Source organism: Dendrobates tinctorius, unplaced genomic scaffold (genome assembly GCF_039654945.1).
Source record: "Dendrobates tinctorius isolate UK_male_01 unplaced genomic scaffold, ASM3965494v1 ptg000075l, whole genome shotgun sequence".
In the NCBI taxonomy this organism is placed as follows: domain Eukaryota; kingdom Metazoa; phylum Chordata; class Amphibia; order Anura; family Dendrobatidae; genus Dendrobates; species Dendrobates tinctorius.
Genome location: NW_027361743.1, coordinates 58184205 through 58209063, shown reverse-complemented (window position 1 = coordinate 58209063; position 24859 = coordinate 58184205). Strand labels below are relative to the sequence as shown.

At 45.0% G+C, this 24859-nt stretch overlaps 1 protein-coding gene across 2 annotated transcripts; it reads left to right on the top strand.

The window, feature by feature from the left end:
* On the top strand, positions 1-23533 carry ARL11 (ARF like GTPase 11). Of its 2 annotated transcripts, XM_073583333.1 has the most exons (4): positions 1-109; positions 11277-11381; positions 16068-16262; positions 22470-23533. In XM_073583333.1, the coding sequence occupies exon 4, from the start codon at positions 22479-22481 to the stop codon at positions 23010-23012; it is 534 nt and encodes a 177-aa protein (XP_073439434.1). In that variant the 5' UTR covers positions 1-109; positions 11277-11381; positions 16068-16262; positions 22470-22478; the 3' UTR covers positions 23013-23533. The 2 variants fall into 2 exon arrangements, with proteins under 2 accessions (XP_073439434.1, XP_073439435.1); XM_073583334.1 differs by lacking the exons at positions 1-109; positions 11277-11381; positions 16068-16262 and adding an exon at positions 17649-20460.
* Positions 23534-24859: the final 1326 nt, after the last annotated feature.

Below are 24859 nucleotides of genomic sequence, written 5' to 3'. Positions count from 1 at the left end.
CTTACAAAAAAAAACAAGATGGATGCGTGGATGGAAAAATAAAAAAAATGATGGCTCTTGGAAAAAGTGGAATAGAAAACTGAATATCACCATGTGGGAAGAGGATAATGTAAGTAAAAAGCGTCACTCTTGGTAAACTTATTCTGATCATGTGCATGACCGCCTATAAAGAGTTTTCTGTTTCACTGGAATGATATTGCAGGCATTCCTCCGGTGTGACAGTGTCACATGCAGGGAGGGAGTGGATCACAGCTTTGTTTTATCCGCACCTTTTTATAGTAGGATGTGGCAAGCTTTAATTGTACATGACAATGTTCTTTCAGAAGGTAATATTAATAATACAGAAAAACAGGAACTGCTAGCACATGAGATATGTATGACATTAGATCATGGACTTTGGATCAGACAGGGATCAAACACTGAAAGCAGGTAAAACAACACACAATGGCCCCGATTCAACATTTGCATTTTTGTCAAGTCACGCTTTTTTGTCTTGTAGAATTGGCTGACATTTATTGCATAATATTCATCAACATGGCGAACACGGTTCATGAATTTTGTGCAAAGTCAAAAACGTTTTTTTTTTTTTTTTTTCCTGTCGTTGGACTCTTTCTTGACATGCAGCATATCACTGTGGGGGGTAGTTGAGTGGAGCTGCAACACATTTTGCAACTTTTTAAAAAGTCGCGCATAAAAAAAAAAATCAGCCATAAACATGTAAAATGACTAAACTTCGCCCTCAAGGCATAAAACAAAAACAAACAGATGAGCACATGTAAAATAGACTTAAAAAGGCGCAAATGAAATAATGAATTGACGCAAAGGCAGAGATTAGAGTTGAGCGAAACGGGTCGAAAAAATTCAAAAGTTGCCGACTTTTGGCAAAGTCGGGTTTCATGAAACGAAACCCGACCCTAGGATGAGGTCGGCCACGAGGTCGGCGACTTACGCGCCAAAGTCGCGTTTCAAAAGTTTGTTTTGCGCTCTTTTTCAGCCAATCAGGATCCACGGACACTGTGGGCAACGTAATGACATAGGCACGGGTCACCACCATCTTTCAGAAGGGCATGCAAGTGATTGGCTTGCTTTGGTGGGCGTCACAGGGGGTATAAAAGGGCGTGCACGCCGACCACCATCTTACTTCTGCCGATCTTAGTATAGGGAGAGGTTGCTGCTGATTGTGTAGGGAGAGCATTAGGCAGGGAAGAAGACAAAAAAACTGCTTCTGCTGCTAGCGATTTGGCCTGCACAACACACCAGTCACTGTGTGTGCAGTGCAAGGGGAGGCTATATAGTGGTGTATCAGTGGTGTTGGTTGTTGGGCTGCCTTCTAAGGCTTCCTGACATTCCTGCATTGCTGTTTACCCACTGCTCCGCAAACTGCTTTTTTAAAAGCAATCCCAATTTTTTTTTTTTTGTCCTGCTGAGAAGAAAAAAAAACTGCTTCTGCTGCTAGCAATTTGGCCTGCACAACACACCAGTCACTGTGTGTGCAGTGCAAGGGGAGGCTATATAGTGGTGTATCAGTGGTGTTGGTTGTTGGGCTGCCTTCTAAGGCTTCCTGACATTCCTGCATTGCTGTTTACCCACTGCTCCGCAAACTGCTTTTTTAAAAGCAATCCAATCTCCCTTATCCTCTAGTCACTTTTGTCACAGCTGTGCCATTGAGCCTGTCACATAGCGCTCAGATATTCATTGGGCCTCACACAATCCAAAAGTGTCCAGTGTCCAAAAGTGTGTGCAGAGATTCAAAATCTCCCTTATCCTCTAGTCACTTTGGTCACAGCTGTGCCATCGAGCCTGTCACATAGCGCTCAGATATCAGTGGGCCTCACACAATCCAAAAGTGTTCAGTGTCCAAAAGTGTGTGCAGAGATTCAAAATCTCCCTTATCCTCTAGTCACTTTGGTCACAGCTGTGCCATCGAGCCTGTCACATAGCGCTCAGATATCAGTGGGCCTCACACAATCCAAAAGTGTCCATCCAGTGTCCAAAAGTGTGTGCAGAGATTCAAAATCTCCCTTATCCTCTAGTCACTTTGGTCACAGCTGTGCCATCGAGCCTGTCACATAGCGCTCAGATATTCATTGGGCCTCACACAATCCAAAAGTGTCCAGTGTCCAAAAGTGTGTGCAGAGATTCAAAATCTCCCTTATCCTCTAGTCACTTTGGTCACAGCTGTGCCATCGAGCCTGTCACATAGCGCTCAGATATCAGTGGGCCTCACACAATCCAAAAGTGTCCATCCAGTGTCCAAAAGTGTGTGCAGAGATTCAAAATCTCCCTTATCCTCTAGTCACTTTGGTCACAGCTGTGCCATCGAGCCTGTCACATAGCGCTCAGATATCAGTGGGCCTCACACAATCCAAAAGTGTCCATCCAGTGTCCAAAAGTGTGTGCAGAGATTCAAAATCTCCCTTATCCTCTAGTCACTTTGGTCACAGCTGTGCCATCGAGCCTGTCACATAGCGCTCAGATATCAGTGGGCCTCACACAATCCAAAAGTGTCCATCCAGTGTCCAAAAGTGTGTGCAGAGATTCAAAATCTCCCTTATCCTCTAGTCACTTTGGTCACAGCTGTGCCATCGAGCCTGTCACATAGCGCTCAGATATTCATTGGGCCTCACACAATCCAAAAGTGTCCAGTGTCCAAAAGTGTGTGCAGAGATTCAAAATCTCCCTTATCCTCTAGTCACTTTGGTCACAGCTGTGCCATCGAGCCTGTCACATAGCGCTCAGATATCAGTGGGCCTCACACAATCCAAAAGTGTCCATCCAGTGTCCAAAAGTGTGTGCAGAGATTCAAAATCTCCCTTATCCTCTAGTCACTTTGGTCACAGCTGTGCCATCGAGCCTGTCACATAGCGCTCAGATATTCATTGGGCCTCACACAATCCAAAAGTGTCCAGTGTCCAAAAGTGTGTGCAGAGATTCAAAATCTCCCTTATCCTCTAGTCACTTTGGTCACAGCTGTGCCATCGAGCCTGTCACATAGCGCTCAGATATCAGTGGGCCTCACACAATCCAAAAGTGTCCATCCAGTGTCCAAAAGTGTGTGCAAAGATTCAAAATCTCCCTTATCCTCTAGTCACTTTGGTCACAGCTGTGCCATCGAGCCTGTCACATAGCGCTCAGATATTCATTGGGCCTCACACAATCCAAAAGTGTCCAGTGTCCAAAAGTGTGTGCAGAGATTCAAAATCTCCCTTATCCTCTAGTCACTTTGGTCACAGCTGTGCCATCGAGCCTGTAACATAGCGCTCAGATATCAGTGGGCCTCACACAATCCAAAAGTGTCCAGTGTCCACAAGTGTCTGCAGAAATTCAAAATCTCCCCTGTCCTATAGACACCTTGTACCTTGTTTTACATTACTATATAGTTTGTTGGATTTTGTCTACATTTCTACCAAAAATGAGGAAGGCTGGTGGAAGAGGCCGTGGAATTGGGCGGGGGTTGGCAGCTGGTAATGATGGTGTTGGTGGTGGATCTGATGGTAGTGGCAAGAGCAAAATAGGACCGAATGCAGGAGGTGCTGACCCTGCGTCATCGTCTGGCTACATAAGGCCTCGAACGCTTAGTTTTCTAGGAGTTGGCAAACCGCTTTTAAAGCCAGAGCATCAGGAAAAAGTTTTGTCTTACATTGCTGACTCAGCCTCCAGCTCTATCGCCTCCTCTTCTTCAGTTGTAAAAAGTAAAAGCACTGAGTCGTCATTGGAGGCTCATGTTCATGAACCACACCTTTCCTTGTGTCCTTCACCCCAACCAAGATTGAAGGATGACGCAGGCCATACTACTGATTACTCCATGGAGCTGTTTTCACATACCATGCCTGGATTATCAAGTGAAATGGTGAATTACCCAGGCCAAGATGAATCTGACATGGAGTGCACTGATGCACAGCCGCTGATGGATGATTCTGCTGGTACATTCACTCAGAGCACTACATTGTCCTCGCAGTGTACAGAGCCAGATTCTGACCCTGACGAGACTCAGGTGCCCCTTCCCGCACACTATACCACCATACACGGTGACACAGAGGAAGGTGCACATGACATAGAAGAGGAGGTGATGGATGACCCAGTTGTTGACCCAGATTGGCATCCATTGGGGGAAGAGGGTGCTGCTTCCAATAGCTCAGATGAGGAGCATCCACAGCAGACATCGACATCGCAACAGCTGTTATCTGGCAGGCCCGGAGCACTCCAAAGACAGGTTCCAAACATCAAAAGAGTTGCTGGACAGCTTGTCCAGAGGGTCAAAAGATCACAGCGTGCTAGGCCGCAAAATGTCTGCCAAAGTAGGAAGAGTGCAGTGTGGCACTTTTTTGACCAAAATCCTCATGATCAGGCCAAGGTTATCTGTAAGAAGTGCGCAAAGACCTTTAGCCGAGGGAAAAATCTGAAAAATTTGAATACCAGTTGCTTGCTTAGACATTTAACCAGCATGCACTTGCAAGCGTGGACACAACACCAAACCTCAAGTGCCACATGTGCAACTGATCACAACGAAGGTAGTCAGCAACGCTACATTGTTTCCCCCACTGTAAGCCCACCGGTTAGCACAGCAGCAAATGTTGAGGTGTCGTTGCAAGACCACAGCAGTCAGGGAATCCCACTGTTATATCAACGAAAGACTGATTCTAGGCCATCAGAAAGAACACCAACTCCATCACCATCATCAACCCTCTCTCAGTCCGCCCTGTCCACCGCTACTTCCACCATATGCAGCTCTCAAGTCCAGCTCACCCTCCCAGACACTATGAGTAGGTCAAGAAAGTACTCAGTCTCTCATCCGCGTACACTGGGTTTGAACGCCCACATTGCCAAACTAATCTCGTTTGAGATGATGCCCTTTCGGTTGGTGGAAAGCACAGCTTTCCGCGAACTCATGGCCTATGCAGTACCACGCTATGACCTACCCAGTCGCCACTTCTTCTCTCGCAAAGCCATCCCAGCCCTCCACCATCATGTAAAAGACCGCATTGTCCATGCACTCAAGCAGTCAGTGAGCGGAAAGGTGCACCTCACAACTGATGCATGGTCCAGTCGGCATGGCCAGGGCCGTTACGTGTCCATCACTGCGCACTGGGTTAATGTGGTGGATGCAGGGTCCACAGGGGACAGCGGTGGTGGGACAGTGCTGCCTAGCCCACGGTATAGGAAACAGTTGGCTGTAGGCGTTCGACCCTCCTCCTCCTCCTCCAGAAGCGAAAGCTCGTCCACAGAGCGCAGTCGTACGAGCACTCCATCTGCAGCTGCCACTGTTGCACACGATGTGTCCCCCTATCGAGCAGCTAGTGGAAAGCGTCAGCAGGCTGTGTTGCAGATGATGTGTTTGGGCGACAGACACACCGCCGAGGTGCTGGCCGAGTACTTGAAGCGACAAACTGAGTCATGGCTGGGCAGTGTACATCTTGAGGCAGGCAAGGTAGTTAGTGATAACGGCCGTAATTTTGTGGCAGCCATAGCCCTTTCAAAACTCAGCCACATACCTTGCTTGGCTCACACCTTGAACCTGGTGGTGCAGTGCTTCCTCAAAAATTATCCGGAGTTAACAGCCCTGCTCCAGAAGGTGCGAAGACTGTGCGCGCACATCCGCCGGTCGCCTGTACACTCCGTTCGTATGCAGAAGCTGCAGCGATTGCTCCACCTTCCCAACCACCGCCTCATTATCGACATTGCAACAAGGTGGAACTCCACCCTGCACATGGTGGAGCGGCTGTGCGAGCAGAGGCAGGCCATAATGCATTTGTGGGAGGATACACGGCCAGGCACTTTGAGAGCAGACATGGAGTTGACAGGTGTTCAGTGGTCGAAGCTGAAAGACCTTTGTAAAGTCCTTCAGTGTTTTGAGGAATGCACACGGCTGGTAAGCGCAGACGACGCCATCCTAAGCATGAGCATCCCACTTATGCGTCTGCTCATGCAAACTTTGATGCACCTTAAGGAGCAGGCGTCTGCAGCCAATGTTGATGAGGAGGAAGAGGAGGAGGGAATCCTTGATGACATTCAGCCATTGTCTGCTCAGGGACCTCTCCTGGACGAGGTGGAGGAAGAAGAGGAGGAGGAGGAGGATGATGATGGCGATGATTACTTAGGGGAGGAGGATGCATCTCGTGGGGCAAGTGAAAATGTTGGCGTGGCAAGGTCTGGTACAGGGTTTGTGCGTGACTGGAGGGATGTGGATTTGCCAGAAAGTGCTCCTCCACCCAGCACTCGTAGTGCATCATTGACACCGGGAACATTGGCCCACATGTCAGATAATGCCTTGCGGATCCTAAAAAGGGACCCCCGCATTGCCAAAATGATGAACGATGACGACTACTGGTTGGCCAGCATCCTGGATCCACGCTATAAAGGCAAATTACAAAACATCATGCCACAGGAGAACCTTGACCTAATATTGGCTAATAAACAAGCAACTCTGGTAAATCGGTTGCTTGAGGCATTCCCAGCACACAGCAGCGGTGATGGTTCTCACACGAGCCGTACGGGGCGGGGGCAGCTTGGCAGAGGTGTTCGTGGTGCACACAGCAGAAGTGGCGTTGGAGACAGGGGTTTCATGACAATGTTGTGGACTGATTTTTCAAATACCGCTCACACAACTGGTAATACTGCATCGATGGAAAGTGACAGGAGACAGCAGTTGTCAACTATGGTTACAAACTACTTTTCCTCCCATATCGATGTTCTCCCACACAGGTCATTCCCCTTTGACTATTGGGCCGCTAAACTGGACACCTGGCCTGAATTGGCCGAATATGCCTTACAGGAGCTCGCTTGCCCAGCTGCAAGTGTGCTATTGGAAAGAGTCTTCAGTGCAGCTGGATCAATCCTGACAGAAAAAAGGACCCGTCTGTCAACCCAAAATGTGGATGATCTAACCTTCATTAAAATGAACCACGCATGGGTTTCCAAGGATTTTGTCCCACCTTCCCCTGATGACACATAGGGTGACAGAAAAATGGCTTGCTTTGGTCCACCTCTTCCTGGTACTTCACCTATTTCGCCTTTTGCATCAGCTGAATGTCCAACATCAACATATGCCACTTTCTAAAACTCCCTAACTGTGCTGCCTCCCCCCCCATGGCCGGGGTCACCACCTAGCGCACGACACCGTGCGAGTGCCGTTGCCCTGGACAGGTGGGTAGGCCGACTCTTGGGCGCGGGCACTGGCACAGGGTCCCTCATAGTGCAATCAAGTGTCTCTGACGGTGGTGGTGCACACCCGCCGTCAGACACACCGCTGTACTATGAGGGGCCCAGTGCCAGTACCGACGCCCATGAGTGGGCCCCCCTTGCTTGGGCAGGGCCCCAGCATTTGCAATCTTTACCTCTCCCTGCTCCTCCGCTGTGTAATCTGGGCCGTCAAATCCATACTGTGCCTGACACCGTCTGAGCCTGCCTCCTGAGACATATATTTTGAATGTGTACGCTATCCATACATGTTATCTGGGGATACGGTACCCTTTCTAACCTTTGTGCAATCACGTGCAATCCATACTGGGCCTAACACCGTCTGAGCCTGCCTCCTGAGACATATATTTTGAATGTGTACGCTATCCATACATGTTATCTGGGGATACGGTACCCTTTCTAACCTTTGTGCAATCACGTGCAATCCATACTGGGCCTAACACCGTCTGAGCCTGCCTCCTGAGACATATATTTTGAATGTGTACGCTATCCATACATGTTATCTGGGGATACGGTACCCTTTCTAACCTTTGTGCAATCACGTGCAATCCATACTGGGCCTAACACCGTCTGAGCCTGCCTCCTGAGACATATATTTTGAATGTGTACGCTATCCATACATGTTATCTGGGGATACGGTACCCTTTCTAACCTTTGTGCAATCACGTGCAATCCATACTGGGCCTAACACCGTCTGAGCCTGCCTCCTGAGACATATATTTTGAATGTGTACGCTATCCATACATGTTATCTGGGGATACGGTACCCTTTCTAACCTTTGTGCAATCACGTGCAATCCATACTGGGCCTGACACCGTCTGAGCCTGCCTCCTGAGACATATATTTTGAATGTGTACGCTATCCATACATGTTATCTGGGGATACGGTACCCTTTCTAACCTTTGTGCAATCACGTGTAATCCATACTGGGCGTGAGAACGGCTGGCGAGCTGTTAAGCAAGCTACAGCACCTGTGGTTTGCACACGTAAGTTTTTCATTTTTTCAGGAATGACGGTTAGGCCTAATTCCGGAACTGCGGTTGACCTGCACTTACTGGGAAATCATTGTTCGCGGGTAATAATTGTAATCAGTGATCCCCATCACTAACGTTGTTCAGCGGGTTATCTGCACCTGTAAGCGACAAACGCTGGCCTTTTCAGTGTAGCGCACATGCAGCCACGGACATGTAAGGGCATGACACACCAGTTATTGGCCAATCTCATGCGCCAGAGCCTCACGTGTCCCTCTAGTAAGCCGGACTCGGACCGCGGGGCATGACGGAGTCTCGTTCGTTAACGGAATTAAGCTTGCAATGTGTGCATCTGTTCTGTAGCTGGCATGGTTGAGGTTTCCCAGGTGGAGTCGAATTTAACCGTAGGCTCCACTCCTGGTGGTGCCCTTCTGGACATTCCTTTAAGGTTCAGCTTTGCAACCATACTGCCCACGTAAAACAAACACTTTGCCTTCATGAACGCTGTTTGGAGGGTCATGACTCGTGGGAATAACGCCGCCCAATCAGTTAACCTGCTAGAGAGATCCTTCGTTGCTCCCAAGCATGACATCACACTCCCTAGGAAGAAGGTAATGCCACTGTGGCGACCGTACTCCTGGGGGCGACACAAGTGCACTGATGCCCAGCCACTGCTCGATGAATCTGCTGGTACATTGACCCAGACCACTACATTCCCCTCGCACGCTACACGACCTGAATCTGACCCTGATGAAACTCAGGTTACCCTTACCATATACAGTTCCATCTTACACGGTGACAAAGAGGAAGCTGCAGATGAAAGTGCAGGTTCGGCCCACCCGCCATCAGACACACCACCGTACTATCAGGGGCCCTGTGCCAGTGCCGTCGCCAACGAGTGGGCCCCCCCTGCTTGCTCAGGATCACAGCACTTGCAAGGTTGAAATACTGTGCAGTGAGATGGAAGATGGGGACGACGAGGAGTCCAGACAAGTACAGGGATTCCCTAGCGAGGAGACTTATTTGATTGTTTTCAATGTTGGGACAGCAATTTTTGGGGAGCACTATACTCTGGAGAATGATAGATGGGGCCCACCATACACTGGAACATTCCAAAGGTGGACATCAGACACTGGAGCAGCATTTACAGGGCCCATTATACACTAGAGCATTAGAAATGGGGCCCATTATGTTTGGAGGATTATTTGGGCCCATAAGACAGTGGAGCTTCATCCATGGGGACCAACATATACTGTAGCATTATGTGGAGCTCATCATATACTGTTTCAAACATTATATGGGACCAATGATTCTGTATAGAGAAATAGATGGGCCTCGTCATGAGATGTAAAAAGTGAGGTATTTTTCATTGTACTATACCGCTATTTCTCTGCCGTATCGGAGCATGATGAGTTGTGGTATGTGTTAAAGGGGCGCTCTTTCGCCCAGGGCACATGAAAACCTGGAGCCAGCCCTCCCCACCCCACAGTCTGTAGCCAAATAACCCCCATTTTTCAGTGCGTAACTTGTATTATGAAGTTAATTAAGGTTGACAAGCTTAAGTAAGAAGAATTGATGCTTTTGGCATTCAAATGGGCACTGTTGGTGTGTTTCCTGTCCTCCTCTCACTGCCGACTTTTATTCCCCATTGACTTACATTGGGTTTCGTGTTTCGGGATGACCCCGACTTTTCCCTATAATCGGACGATCTTGCTCGACCCGACTTTTGGAAAAGTCGGGTTTCACGAAACGAAACGCGACCCTAAAAAACCAAAAGTCGCTCAACTCTAGCAGTGATGAATTGGGGTCAACATGTAAAACTCCCATTCACAGGAGACCTCACTGTATCTCCAGGACATAGCATCCATTCATGAGTTCATCATTGATACCAGGGCTTGGGAGTTTTCATTTGCAGCTTAACAATATGTACTCTTCTGTCAAGGCTTCCTACAATATTTTGGAGTGTATTGTAGGATTTTTTTTCAGAAGAGAGCATTTGTGAGGTTACTGATGTTGGAGGAGAGGGCCTGGCTCACCATCATAGTTATAACTCATCAGAGAGGTGTACTGTGTGGTTGATGTCAGGGATTTGTACAGCCAGTCATGTTCTTCCACAGAAAACTCACCCATCCTTGCCTTTTTGAACTTTGCTAGAACAGAAAAAAGTCCTCCCCAAACTGTTCCTACCAAAGTTGTTAGCTACAATGCCCAAAATGTCTTGCATGATGAAGTCTTTAATATTTTCCTTTACTGGACCTAGGGGCTTCTAGGTCAATCACTGAAATCAACTCCATAGCATTATCCTCCTCCAAATTTACAGCTGGCTGAGTGTACATAGCCAGGAAATGTTCTCCTAGCATTTGCCAAATCCAGTCTAGACCCGACTGCCAGATAGAGAAGTGTGATTTATCATTCCACAGAATTCTTTTCCACATCTCCAGGTTATGTAATAATTATGTGACCAAAAATGAGAGCAATGGAGTGCTGCTTCAGATGACATGTCCTCCACAATCACAAGAATCATAAGACCTCAATCCAATTAGGATAATTTGGGATGGGTTTGATGCAAATTGCAAATTGAAGGCCAAGTAGCCAACAAGTGCTCAGCACCTCTGAGAAGTCCTTCTAGACTGTTGGGAGCCATTCCAAGGGATGACCCAATGAAACTGCTTGAGAGGATGTCAAGGGGGAGTAAAGCTGTCATCAAAGCATAAGGAGGTACTTTCAGGAATCAAAAGGTGTTCTTGTTTGTTTCACACATTTTTTTTACTTTTATGTGTTCCTTCATGGTTTTTCAGTCTTTTGTCCTGAACGTTTTGTCCTGGAGAAGGGGTCCTGTGTGACCTTGAAATGTGTTGACTTATAAACCTAAAAATTAAGCCAACATCCTGGATCTTTCAGCAGCACAGGTTTGACATGTATTTTCCTCCACTTGTTGAAATCGCCTGAGATGCCAGAATAGCAGAACCCCCCCCTCTATAAGTGACACCATTTTACAAACTGTATTTCTCAATGAATATCATCTAGTAATACAGTGAGCATGTTAACACCACATGTGCCTCACATAATTTTATACCTCTAAAACCCATATTTTTTTATTTTTATAAGTGTTAATAGGAAAAAATGGCCCCCCTGACGAAGGACGAGCGTCCGAAATACACGTCGGGGCAGACGCGCTGGTCCCAGCTACCTAGGCGGTGCCACTCACTTGAGGTAAATACTATACATTCTGGCACATTAATCATTGTAACTCCTCGTTCATGACACTGGTCTGGGTTATATCAGGTTAATTGATAGCATGGCTTTTTACTGTTAGGATTTGATATGCATTGAATAGGATCACATAGATATGGCAGCCATTAAATTTTTCCCCCCTTTTTTAGGCCTGGTTATCATTCATCTGCATATCCCACGGAGTATATTCATTTGGCCATGATCCCCTTTGATTACCCATCATCATAGGTGTAATGGTTAGGCTGCTTCGGTCAGTGTGTTTTCTCCCACTGTGCGCGGTATGTCCATGCCTGCATCTATCCTGTCATTGTCTCTTATCTGCTATATTGTTGAATAAAGATTTTTCACTTTTCTACTGATGGATCTGTGATCGTTTTCTGTGGTTTTACCACTCCCCTCTTAGAAATGCCAAACAAGTGGACTCTAAATGTGTATTAGGCACACTGTGGTGCTCAGAAGGGAGGGGGCATTTGGATTGTGAGCCGAGCCTTACTGTGATTTTTGGAAGGCAGAATGAACAAATCAACAGCAGGTGAAGAATTGGTTTTATTTATTTTTTATGCTGTTCCTCGTGCTGTATAAGTAATTAGATGACTTTATTCTTCGGGTTGGTACGATTACAGACATTTATAACTTTTTTTTTACATACAGGCTTGCCATAGCTGGGTGACTCGGATCTCGTTATGATGATCTCAGGTTGCCATGGCAACAATCGGGCACTTGCGTTGACTTTGCGTGGGCAGATCGGACAGGAGAGGGAACCTCCTCCTTTCCAAATGCTGTTTAGGGAAATAAACATTGGTGAGATGTGGGCACAGCTCCTGGCTATGAGAGCCGGGTCTCATCTATCACATAAGCCAAACTCCCAGCTATAAGTGCATCGGCACAGTTCCTTTGCCATGCACGATGGCCATGACGGACTTATACATGTCATGTGGACCAGTCCTGTGTGACGCGACCAGCAGGCCGGTAACTGAAACAACAGGACGCGGCACGTGATACTGTCCTGTGTGACACTGCTCGCAGGCCGGTAACTAAAACAACAAGACAAGGGGTAGGGAAACAGTTACAACGGTAGGCCCTGCGATAGGGAAAGGGGACATGGAGACCTCCTGCACTCCCCTGAGACAGTGTCCCTAACGCTCCTAACGTTCCCTATGCCGGTTCCGCACTGGGCGCCGATCACGAACCTGTCGCCCTAGCACACCGTACACCTATCCCTTGCTAGGGAGCTGGGTGGCGCAGGCACTGGCCCCACCGTTGCACTAATACACACTAAGGAAAAACACAAACAGGGAAACACCACTTAGCTTTACTCTGTTGCACTTGCTCCTGGCAACAGAGTCCACCACCAGCATGCAGCTCTCCTCCTGAATCGCTGCCACCAAGCTGTGTCAGAGCTAAGGAAATCCCCTATGACTCCTAAGTGCAAGGTCATTCCACTGAGTATTAGTGGCCCATCTCCTAAACTCTGAGCAGTACTCCTCAGCGACCCGGGCTCCCTGTTTACACCTACGGATTTGAGATTCTGCCAGGGCGACGCCAACAGGATCCCCATACACAAGCGCAAAAGCTGCAAAGAACTCATCCACGGACTCTAAAGATGGAGAATCGTCCAGTAAGGAGAAGGCCCAGGATTGGGGATCCCCTTTAAAGGGGATCTGTCACCCTTTTTATCTCCTATTAGCTGCCGGCATAGACATCGGGGGCTTATCTACAGCATTGTAACCTGAACAAGAAGAAAAACACGTTATATTATACTCACCGAGGTGGGCGGTCTGGTCCGATGGGTGTTGCGGTCCGGTCCGGCGCCTCCCATCTTCATGCGATGACTTCCTCTTCTCCCCTCCTGAAATGGCTCCGGCGCAGGCGCATTGCTCTGCCCTGTTGAGGGCAGAGCAGAATTCTGCAGTTCGCAGGCGCCAGACCTCTCCCGACGCCTGCGCACTGCAGGACTCTGCTCTGCCCTCAACAGGGCAAAGCAGTGCGCCTGCGCCGGAGCCATTACAGGATGGGAGAAGAGGATGTCATCGCATGAAGAAGGGAGGCGCCGGACGGGACGGCGACACCCATCGGACCGGACCGCCCACCTCGGTGAGTATAATATAACGTATTTTTCTTCTCTTTCAGGTTACATCGGAGGCTTAGTTACAGCATTACAGAATGCTGTAGATAAGCCCCCAATGTCTATGCCAGCAGCTGCAAAGCTAAAAAAAGGGTGACAGATTTCCCTTAAGAAGGGACATAATGATTCCCACCCGTTGCTCTTCACTCCCTGATGAACGAGGGCGCAGCCTGAAATACAGGCTTGTTGAAACACCAAGAATTGATCTCTCCCTCCAGAAAACCTGTCAGGGAGGGATATCTTGGGTTCTGGCTGAGCCGGTCTTTGAACCAAGCCCCCAAAGCCCACCAACAGCTGCAGTTGCTGCACCAACTCACCGCGCAGCCCCCTAATCTCATCAGTAAGGGTCTGCAGCATTTGGGCAAAGGTCTGAACTGGGTCCATGGCTCAGCAGAGAAAAAAAAAGGTTACCTGTGCTTTATATCAGTCCTGATCCAGCATGGATCATGACAATACATTACCGTTGGGAACCCCTATTCGACCATGGCGTATAGGCATGTCAAATGTCATGAAGGAGTTAAAAATAATCTGACACCAGATTTTGATACCTACTCTGAGAGCAGCATAATGTAGAGACAGAGATGCAAACTCCAGCAATGTGTAACTTACTGGGCTGATTGCTATACTTTTGATAAAATCATAATTTTTACCAGCAGGAGATTATCACTAAAGAGCTAGTAAAACTGCTATTCAGGGGCGCAGCGGTCGTAGAGGGTGCGATTGCAACTGGGCAGTGCAGGATGGGGGACCGCCAATGCCAATTTCACCTGGATGTGCATCCTTGACTTCCAACTTCCAGACCCTTCTCAGGAAGCAATCCAGGGGACATCGAATTCGTAAAAACAGAAACTTTTACTTGGCAGCTTATGGTCATTTCAGTCGGTCATATAGGATAGGGCCCAATGGGTTACAGTCTTTCCCACAGGTACCGGACATAACTTCAGCCTTAATTCTCAGCATGGGTGGAGCATCCCTCTTGCTAACTCCTCTAATACTAGGAATTTTTCTCCTCCACAAGCAGTGCACCCGGATTGCATCACCTCCCACCTCTGAGAGTTGGAGTCCATCTTTCCCTGCATCTCTGCAGGCTTATTGCACCTATGGGTCTCCGACATCAATCTCGAGGTTCCCAGGTCAAAAGACGGATTTGCATCAAAAGGTTCTATGGCAATCCACTGCCCTAATAACAGGCGCACCACACTTTCTCCAACTGCTCTTGACACTTCCTGAACATGGCACTAACTGTCAGTTCCCCCTCCCAGAACTGGGCCAGTCATTACCATTCACCCTATCTAGGTTAGACGGCAGCCCCAGAGGGCTTTACCTTTGACAACAAACATTAGTATAAAAAAAATTTAACCACTTGAGTTGTCAGGTGGTAGAACATCAACTTCACCACTCCTACATTTCCCATACTGGCATGCCAAAGTCAGCTGCTGGTTCTTGCCATGCTACAAGGTGTGGGAGCAGGGGAAGATGAGTAGATAGGTTTGCTTCTTTTTAAAGTGTGCTGGAAAGAATGGGAGGGGCCCAGGATGAAGAATATTATACCAGGATGGGGGACATTATACCAGGATGGGGGACATTATACCAGGATGAGGGATATTACAACAGAAGGGGGACATTATTCAAAAATGGGTGAAATTTTACAGGATGAGGACATTATACCAGGATGGGGGATATTATAGCTGAATGGGGACATTATACTATTTATAGACTTAGGATGGGGGATAATGTTATAGCATGGGGCCCAGGAAGGGGGGATATTATTACAAGAAAGAGCCAGGATGAGGGACAATATTACATGGGGGATAAACATGTATATCTTTTAAGGGACCTAGAACGCTACAAGGGACCATACATCTGACCAACATGCCCAGGTCCAAATTTTGCATCGGGGCCAATCAGACGCTAGTTATGCCACTGTTACTATCATGTAGCTCAAATGCCCCCATCATAGATTAACAATTTTCTGCCTATGCACAGTGGTATTAATTCTGGGAACAATCAGTGGTGTGGGTGGGGTTATATATAGTTCAACATCCAGAGATCTGGTAGATCTGCAGCAGATAAGACTAATTTTATCAAATGTAGAGCAATCAGCCGGGTCTATGACCCTACACCATGCTGTTTTCAGCTGGGGTAGAAGAAACCTGGAGACAAATTCCCTTTAAGAAGTTTTATATTTTAATCGTTATGGATATAAGAAAACCAAAATTGCCATGCGATTCCTCTAGATATGGTCACAATCCAATGCTGCTTCTTTATGAAAGGCGGATTGCCAGTTCTCAACCATGAAAATACCTTTCAGTGGTTGTCAAAAAATGTGTCAAAAATACAATTAAGACCAAACAAAAAGCTAAATTGTCTTAACTACGGCTACTTAGCTACCCTGACTGACAAACCAACAAGGATATTCCTGTCACCTCCAACCTAGAGACTGTTTGACTTTCCAAGTTATTGTAACTTCATTTGAAAAACCTGTTTGGAGTGTGACACACGAGTCTCTAATGTGGTGACACAATATGTAAATCTTCTAGCTGGTGACACGGTATTATTGTATGAGGAGGAGACTGCAGATCCGGTGTGGAGCAGAACTGCGTCTCCTACAGTTACAGAACTTCTGCTTTGCGATGAGAAGCAAATCCCCAGGCCTGACGTCTGACTGAAATAAGGTGAAGACCCAAGATGTTTCTCCTCTGTCAGTAAAGAGTCAAGAGCTGGAATTACGGCAAGTAGTTATCTATGGAATATTTAGTATCGTCATTGTGTGTCTAGATGTTGTTTAAATAGTGTGAAACTTTCCCGGCTGATGTTTGAAGCTGTAGGATCAGCATTGTTTACTATATATTGGGTTTGGCCTATGACAACACCACCACCACATTCACCACCTTAAGGCCGGAAAAATTGTCAGAGCTTCATCCAGAAAACTTGGGTAATTTTCATTTATTATCATTCGTGTGCCATACACGTTTCTTCTTTTTTTGTGGTCCTACTGTAATCCATGTGTCTGTTTTTTTATGTCTGTGCTGTCATCCATGTGTCTGTTTTATACGTCCGTGTGGCCTCCGTTTTTATATATCCACCATTTAGAATGTAGCTCATTAATTACAGTTTCTTAGGTTAATAATGGCAATATATCCACAAACATCGGATGCTATTCAAATGATCTGATTTTTTATTTTTTTGCGCACCCATACATTTGGATAGGAACATCTTGTCCGACACTCGGAAGAGAAAAGTGCATGTTGCGATCTGAGCAGCCCTATTGAATTACGTTGGTCAGCGTGCTGTCAGATTTTTTTTTTTTTAATCGGAGATCACGCTTCTGTATAATTCACTCTTCTGAATAAGGCATTTAAGATGAACGATGACTTGAAATAATTATCCTCGGAAAGCTCACTTCCCAGTAATCTTACAGCGTGGACAGGCTGCTGATCTCCCAACAAGCTCATTGGTAGGGAAAGATGAACGTTTGACTTGATTAAAACATTTCAGCAGTGCATCATCCTGTGTAAACAGGTCATGTGCTGCCGATCTCAATGGCGGCTGATGAGCACTGAATGACCTATAGATGATTAGTCTGTGCACATTGGAAGCATGGTATACCTGTCTTAAAAAGGCCATTTAATGCCACCATCCAGTTGGAGTACATTCAGCTTATTTATCTTGACTATGATGTAACCTTTTTGTTGGAAACCAAGTGTCCGATAAGGCATGTTTCACACATCAGTTTTTTCCGTCAGTTAAAATCCTCAAAAATGGCGGACAACGGATCCGTTTCTGTACTGACCACAACATTTGCCACTGGACCGTTGTTTTAACGGATCCGGCGAAGGAAGAATTTTAAAGAGAGAGAGAATTTTTTTTCACACGCCAGAACTGAGTTTAGGGTTAAATTTCCGACACAGGCATTTCTTGTGGGCTGTGCAATAGAAAATGTGGATCCGGCCAGGGTAAAAAAGTTTCATTATCCGTCCTGTCCGCTCAGCTGACGGCAAAATCTTGGCAGATCCGTAAAAAAACGGATCGAACGGATGACCATCCGTCAAGATCCGCCGTTAATACAAGTCAATGGGGAAAAAACGGATCCGCCAAGAAAATGGCGGATCCGGGTTTTTTTTTGCAAAACGGCGGATTTTGACTGATGGGGAAAAACGGATGTGTGAAACAGGCCTAAGGAACGAAGAGTTTAGTTAGTATGATCTGACTAATATCAATTTCATCTAGTGATAATTGCAGCTTTTAAGCATGTTGACTATAGTCACTGATTCAGTAGTCACGATTAAGTTTGTTGGGTCACACAGGCCCCTATTCTCGTATTTGACGTTTTAGTTTCTTAGGAATGAATGGACGGTCATTGTGAAAGTGCAATCATTAGTGAGAAATTGCATAGTACACATTTACTCAATCAGTATAAAAGCCTCTTCCTGTTCAATGTCATCATACCACTCACTACTATGCATGTGTCTGAAGGCCCCTCACTAGATATTAAAGTTGGCCAAATATACAAATTTTGTTGGGACTGACCGACCATCTAATGTGTATGGAGACCGGATGCCGGGATCGGGCACTTTGAATTTGAAACATCCAAAATTTGGGACACCCGATCCTTTTGCCTCCCTAGAGGTAAGCCACTTTCAGGTGTCTAGCAGCAGCTGACTTTACTCTTCCCCATTGAAAACAAATTAATATTTGAGCTGTGCTTTATATGTGTATAGTGGAGTCAGGAGGGATAGCTTTTGGCCAAACTACCATTTCATAGAATCATAGAATGTTAGAGTTGGAAGGGACCTCAAGGGTCATCATGTCCAAACCCCTGCTGACTGACAACATTTTAAGGTCCATTGGCATTTTTGCTTGAGGGTAATAGGATTATTATTTCTTTTCACCCTTTATTAAATGTGTTTTATGGTTTAGATAATTACTTTTTGTTAGGAAAGTCCATGATCAGGCTGTCCTGAGGCTGTGGCTACCAGAGATCTGCTGTTATCTGTGGTGAGGACCCAACGGCAAGTTTTCAAATTTCTTGTAAGAAAGGAAAGCTGTTTTTACTTGCTCGTTAATCTGGTTAATAAAAGGGGGTGTAGGAAACGGCCCCCTATTTACCGTGCCTAAAATGTCCAAATAGTTTATTTAACTCTTGCTTTTTAAAGCCATAAATAGGGCCCGATTCCTCAACAGTTTGCTCCAGAGAACTGTCTTAAAGTGTTGCAAAGTTTTGGAAAAAACACAAATTTAGGTACTGTTGTCATTTTTACATCAACTCTGCTAACTTTTTGAAAAGTGAAAGGAGACTAGTGAGATTGGGGGTGACCTAGCAAGGCCAGACAAATTCATTACATTTATAGCAGAAATTATAGACTGGAGACTGAAGCTCATGCCTCTGAATGAGTACATTAATAGATAAAAGTATGATGAATCCAGTGATTCCATCGGGATCAGACAACAATCCAATGTGTATGATCACCTTTCAAAACCAACATTGGTCAAGGGAGAGAAATATCCAACCTGATGAATTTCTGCAGCAAATCCTTTTGTTAGATGTGGAGATAAGCCGCTGCCGGAGGGGTCTCACGGTGGTTTTTACATAGAGAACACAGGGAGGCTCAGCCTTTACAAGCGTTCCTGTGTAGGAGTCGGTCAGGAGATAGAGTCGTCAGCCGGAATGATGGTGTGGCTGACAGCTGTCCAATTTGTATTGCCAGCTTACGTGGACTCTGTATGAAGACTGGCATACAAAACGCCAGTCTTGATTGATCAGCCCCTTAATGTTTTTAGTTTTGATAAATATCTGATTGTTATTAGTAGCAAGAATAATACAAGTGATGAACTACAAAGGATGCAAAGAGGATGTGGTTCCTATGGACAGGTTATATAGGTTCTCTATTTTTGAATATTGGTAGAACAAATTAGTGATAGGTTAACCTCAGAATTTGTCAGAGGTAAAAGTTAGACAGAAAGCTGTCGGCTAAATTTGACCAAAATAGTGTTTGAGGTCACAATATTTGCCTCCATACCCCCAAGGACTGAACAAAGAACACTAATATAAGCCATGTCAACAGAATTATGGCTGAAAGGCAAAGAAGCAAATACTGAATAAGGTTAGGGCAACACTGTGACATGTCGCACGACCCTGAAATCGTGGTGTCGCACTGCCACATTGCAGCTACTGATCCTTTATGGTGTCACACTTGTTTCTAAATGTGTTGGATTTTCTTCCACCGGTTGCAAGTTGCACATGACTCACTTTCCATAGGCTTCAATGCAAGTCACGAGCAACTGCAACTTACATGCAACTTGTCTGCAATTCGGCCATTTTTTTTTTTTTTCAACAAAATTACTGCTCTAAACAGTCACGCGACAGCACGTTGCACAGATACTTTTGGCCGCCCGACTTTTCTGAGAATTGCTGACAGATGTTGCTGTGTAACTCCAGCTTAAAAGAGGCACAAGGATAAAAAAACAGGTCAAATGAGACAGAAAGTGACACAAAGGAGATGAATAGATAGACTCGTTAGATAAAATGTGACAGATGCCATCAATCTTCGATGATTAAAGACATTACAAAAATTTGGAGAATGTTAGGGACTTAGTATTGTCATGAATAATATAAGTCAGAGGTAGCATACAATAGATAATATTAGCATGGGGAAACCACAGCACTTGCACCACTAGTGTTGGGGCCAAAGGGCAAACGGAGAATCCCTTCTACTCCGGATTACACTCCTCATATCGAATATGGCATCTAATAACATGGGAAAAACAAGTTAATAAGTTAATGAATCTGCCCCAGCCAAGTGGTATAATAAAGTTAAATATTACTCAGTTGAAAATGCCAATCTGTTTTACAGCATAATATAACCGCCACCCCTATACATAATGCCGTGATCATACAGAGACATCAGAAACAGATCCTGTGCTGTCCTACAGGTGTGTACACTTCTCCTGCCATGAGTCATTCTGCTTGATTATTATCAATACCTGGAAATAAAGTGCCAGGGAGTACTAGGCTACACTTCAATACCCTCCCAACTGATAAAGATAATTGTTATTACCCTACCTACAAAGGATCGGCATGTAGTTTGAATTAACTATTGAGCTTTTGGTCAAATACCGTTGTAGCTTTTTGGATAATATGGTCACAGGTGCAACCATTTGTTTTGCTCCAAGCTGTCTAAAATTAAAAAAAGAAAATGCCTCTTAAATAGCCTTCATTAAAAATATCCCATTTTTTTTGTATACATCTTCCTTGCGGACATATGTGTTTTCATGGTAACAGACTACAAACAAAACCCTGCATGTAGTCTGTTCCTCTAGTCTCGTGTTAGTCTCTTCCATCTGGTCTCCGTAAATTACATTTGTAGATGAGTTCTCAGATATATACGCTACAGTAGAGGGAGCAATATTGGGCAGTCAATGCTATTTCACAGCCTGAATAATTTAGATGAAAATGACATTCTACAAATTGATCCTCATGATTAATTACAGCCTCAAGAACTCTCTGCTATCCTTGTGGGAAGCTGTGACTCCCCATACTTTTCCAAAGCAGCAGTTACCTAGGGGACATTTAATATTAAAGAGAACCTGTCATGGACGGGACTGTGGGTTAGGTCTTCGGCTCCTGTCCCGGCTCCTCCGCCTGCCTCTACAACAGGTCACTGCTTTGTTTGAAATTTCAAGCTGTCCTTGCCGCAGGCGTGAGCAGATTGATCTCTCCGTGGTCTTAAATAAAATGATGCCAGGTGTGGCACATGTGCAGATTGACATCTCGGCTCATTGACATGCTTTAGAGATCTAATAAAGCCAAGATCAAAATTTGGGCATGCAGCGTCATTTTGTTGAAGAACGCTGGGAGATCAAACTGCACACTTGGTGCCTGTGTCAAGTATTTCAAACAGGAGGCAGGTCATTCACAAAGCAGTAAACTTTCATACAGACACAAGAGGCAGGCAGAAGGGCCAAGGAAAGAGCCAAAGATCCTACCCACAATCTGGACCCTATGCACCTAAAGTTTATTACCTGAAAACAAAGCGGATTTTTTGACTAAAGGTATCAATTAAATCTGTATAGCAGCACCATTATGGCCTTGTCCATAACATTTCTAAATCATGTTAAAAGTAGAGTTGAGCGAATTTTTCAAAATTCGGTTCCGATTACTATCAGTGGCGAATATTGTTTTTGCAGTATTCGTCGAACACAGCCGAACGCCGTTGGAGTCAACGATGGTAGAAATGAATGAATATGTTCGTAACCGATCATCAAACATAAATTCAGCATGAATATGGTACCAACATGGCATGAATATGGCAAATTCAGATTCGGCGACCGAACATATTCACTCAACTCTAGTTAACAGGTTCTCTTTAAAGGCCACCATACACATTAGTGTAACATGAGCCAAACCCGTCGATATCGGTGAGCTCAGCCAACAGTCTAATATGTATAGGGGGCTTGCTTTCCGTGATATCATCTGTGTAATGATAAGAATCTTGCATGTCCAATTTTAGACTGCTGAATCTTTTATTCTCTGCAAAATAAACCACTGTGATCACATAGAGAAGACAGGAGCCCTTCAGTGTATGAAGGAGGCGCGAGAGAGAGCTGCCGGATGAATGATTGTCTGAACCCTCTTTTGGCTGACAGCTCCCTGTTATGTATGGGGCCTGTAAGAGCTGACCATTTAAATTAGCTGAACATGTCACACATGAATGGGTTAGATTTGCCAATTAGATTGCTTCATGTTAGTGTCTCTCTATCCTTGCTAATAGTGGGGGAAGGTCACAAGAGGAGAACCCTCTTTTAGGATGTCACTTTGCCATATGATGACATGTGGAGAAAAGGCTTCTTTCATGAGGCAACCTTATTAACACTCATATACTATGTACATTAAGATTATTTTTATGTAAATCATTCTATCATCTTTTATCTTATCGTTGCAGAGCTTAATTATGGGGGCGCAAAATTCTAAACCTGTGCACAAGAAACAGTCCCGGGTTGTCATGTTGGGTCTTGACTTTTCTGGAAAATCAACCATCCTTTATAAACTGAAAATGAATCAAACAGTAGAGACCTTTCCAACCGTTGGATTTAATGTGGAATCCCTAGAAATGGCCAAGAATGTTTTTGTAACAGTGTGGGACGTGGGAGGCCAGGACAAACTTCGATCTAACTGGAAGGAATACCTAGAAGATACAGATGTCCTCATCTTTGTGGTAGACAGTACTGATAAATTCAGGATACAGGATGCTACAGCAGAACTTCTGACGATATTGAACAATGAAAACATGGCTGGAGTCCCATTCCTGGTTTTGGCAAATAAACAGGATGTACCTGAGGCCCTGACCACCAACGAACTTGTGAATGTTCTAAAACTAGAAAACTATGATGACAGAGCATGGGAAATTCAAAGATGCAGTGCATACACTGGAGAAGGACTGCCCGAGATGGTCGATGCAGTGTTGCGTCTACTAAAGAAGACTTGAGACTATTTAATTATTTTAAGTTTTTGGTCCTAAATCTTAATTCAATATGAACTACAGTTGACCCCACCAAAAGACCACCTTTTTAGAGAACGCCACCCCTTTATATAGATATCCTATGACAGATTTAATTTCCACCATATGCTGGCTTTATTCTTTCAGAGGATCACCCTCCTAGAAGAACATTTTTCAATTCAATGTTGGTTGGTTTCAGAGGTTTCATTATTCATGTGTTGTTTACACATCAGTTTTTCAATAGTTATTTTCCCCCAAATTATTGAAACATTGTTTATCAAGTGATGAAAACATTTAAGTTTATTTCCATCAGCATTTGATTGCTTTAATTTTTTGCAGTTTTTTTTTTTTTTTGGGGGGGGGGGGTGTTCAGATATGACCAGTGAGTCATGTGCAATGTAAAGGTTGCTGTTAAAGGGAACCTGTCAGCAGGATGTTGCTCAGTAACCTACAGACAGTGTCAGGTCGGCGCCGTTATACTGATTAAAATGATAACTTGGTGGATGAAATCCGTCTTGTGGTTGTTGTGTAATCTTTATTTTCAGTTGTGAGTTAATGATATGCTCGTGCTCCGGGGCGGCCTGTGGGGGGTCTTTATGTGGTGCTCTGATTAGGTATTCACCAGTATGGCTTCTGACAGGTCAATTGGATACAACTTATTTGCAAGAAACAGACTTGATAAACGAGGAGGGGGTGTCGCATTGTATGTTAGAAACGCGTATATCTGCACAGAGATTGAAGCTTCAGAGACTGGGAGTTCTGTGGAAACTGTTTGGGTAAGAATACAAGGACAGAACAATGGAAAGGACACCATTGTAGGCATTTACTACAGGCCGCCTGTGCAAGCTGAAGCTATGGATGAACTCTTTATGCATCAAATGGCCAAGTTCTCCAAAAAATATGACATAGTTGTCATGGGAGATTTCAACTATCCAGACATTTGTTGGGAATCTCTCTCAGGCAAAACTAACAGGTCAAGGAAATTCTTATCCTCTCTTGCTGACAACTTTATCTTCCAAAAGGTAAGGGAGAAAACAAGGGGAACTGCTACCTTGGATCTAATCCTTATAAACAGGGAGGAAATGGTTGAGGAGGTAAAAGTGGCTGGGACCCTAGGAGGTAGCGACCATGCTATTTTAGAATTTTGGATAACTAGAGGCGGAAGACCTGTGAAGACTCAGACGTCAAGGTTAGATTTCAGAAAGGCAGATTTTAAGGGATTCAGAAAGAGAATTGGAGGGATCCAATGGCTGGATATCCTTAAAGACAAAAATGTCCAGGAAGGATGGGAAATCTTGAAAAATGAAATTCTCAAAGCACAGTTGTTAACAATTCCGAAAAGAGGGAAGAATAGGAAGCAGTTAAGGAAACCAGGATGGATGAACACAGAACTTAAGCACATGCTAAAAAAGAAGAAAAAAATGTTTATAAAATGGAAAGAGGGAGGCATATCTAAAGAAGAATATAATGCTGTCTGCAGAACCTGCAGGGCACAAATCAGATTAGCTAAAGCTGAAAATGAATTGAGGCTTGCAAGAGATGTCAAAAGCAATAATAAAGGATTTTGGGGATATGTCAAAAGTAAAAGAAAAGTCAAAGATGCTATAGGATTTTTACAGGATGAAAATGATGAAATGGTAAGACAGGATGTTGAGAAGGCTGAACTTTTAAATTCCTATTTTGCATCTGTTTTCTCTCAGAAAGGAAATGTAACATCAACTGTTATTCACTGTCCTATTAAGGGAATAGAAGAATCCAGGATATCTATAAACAGAAAGATAGTGAGGAAACACTTAGCTAGCCTAAATGAATTCAAGTCTCCAGGTCCAGATGAA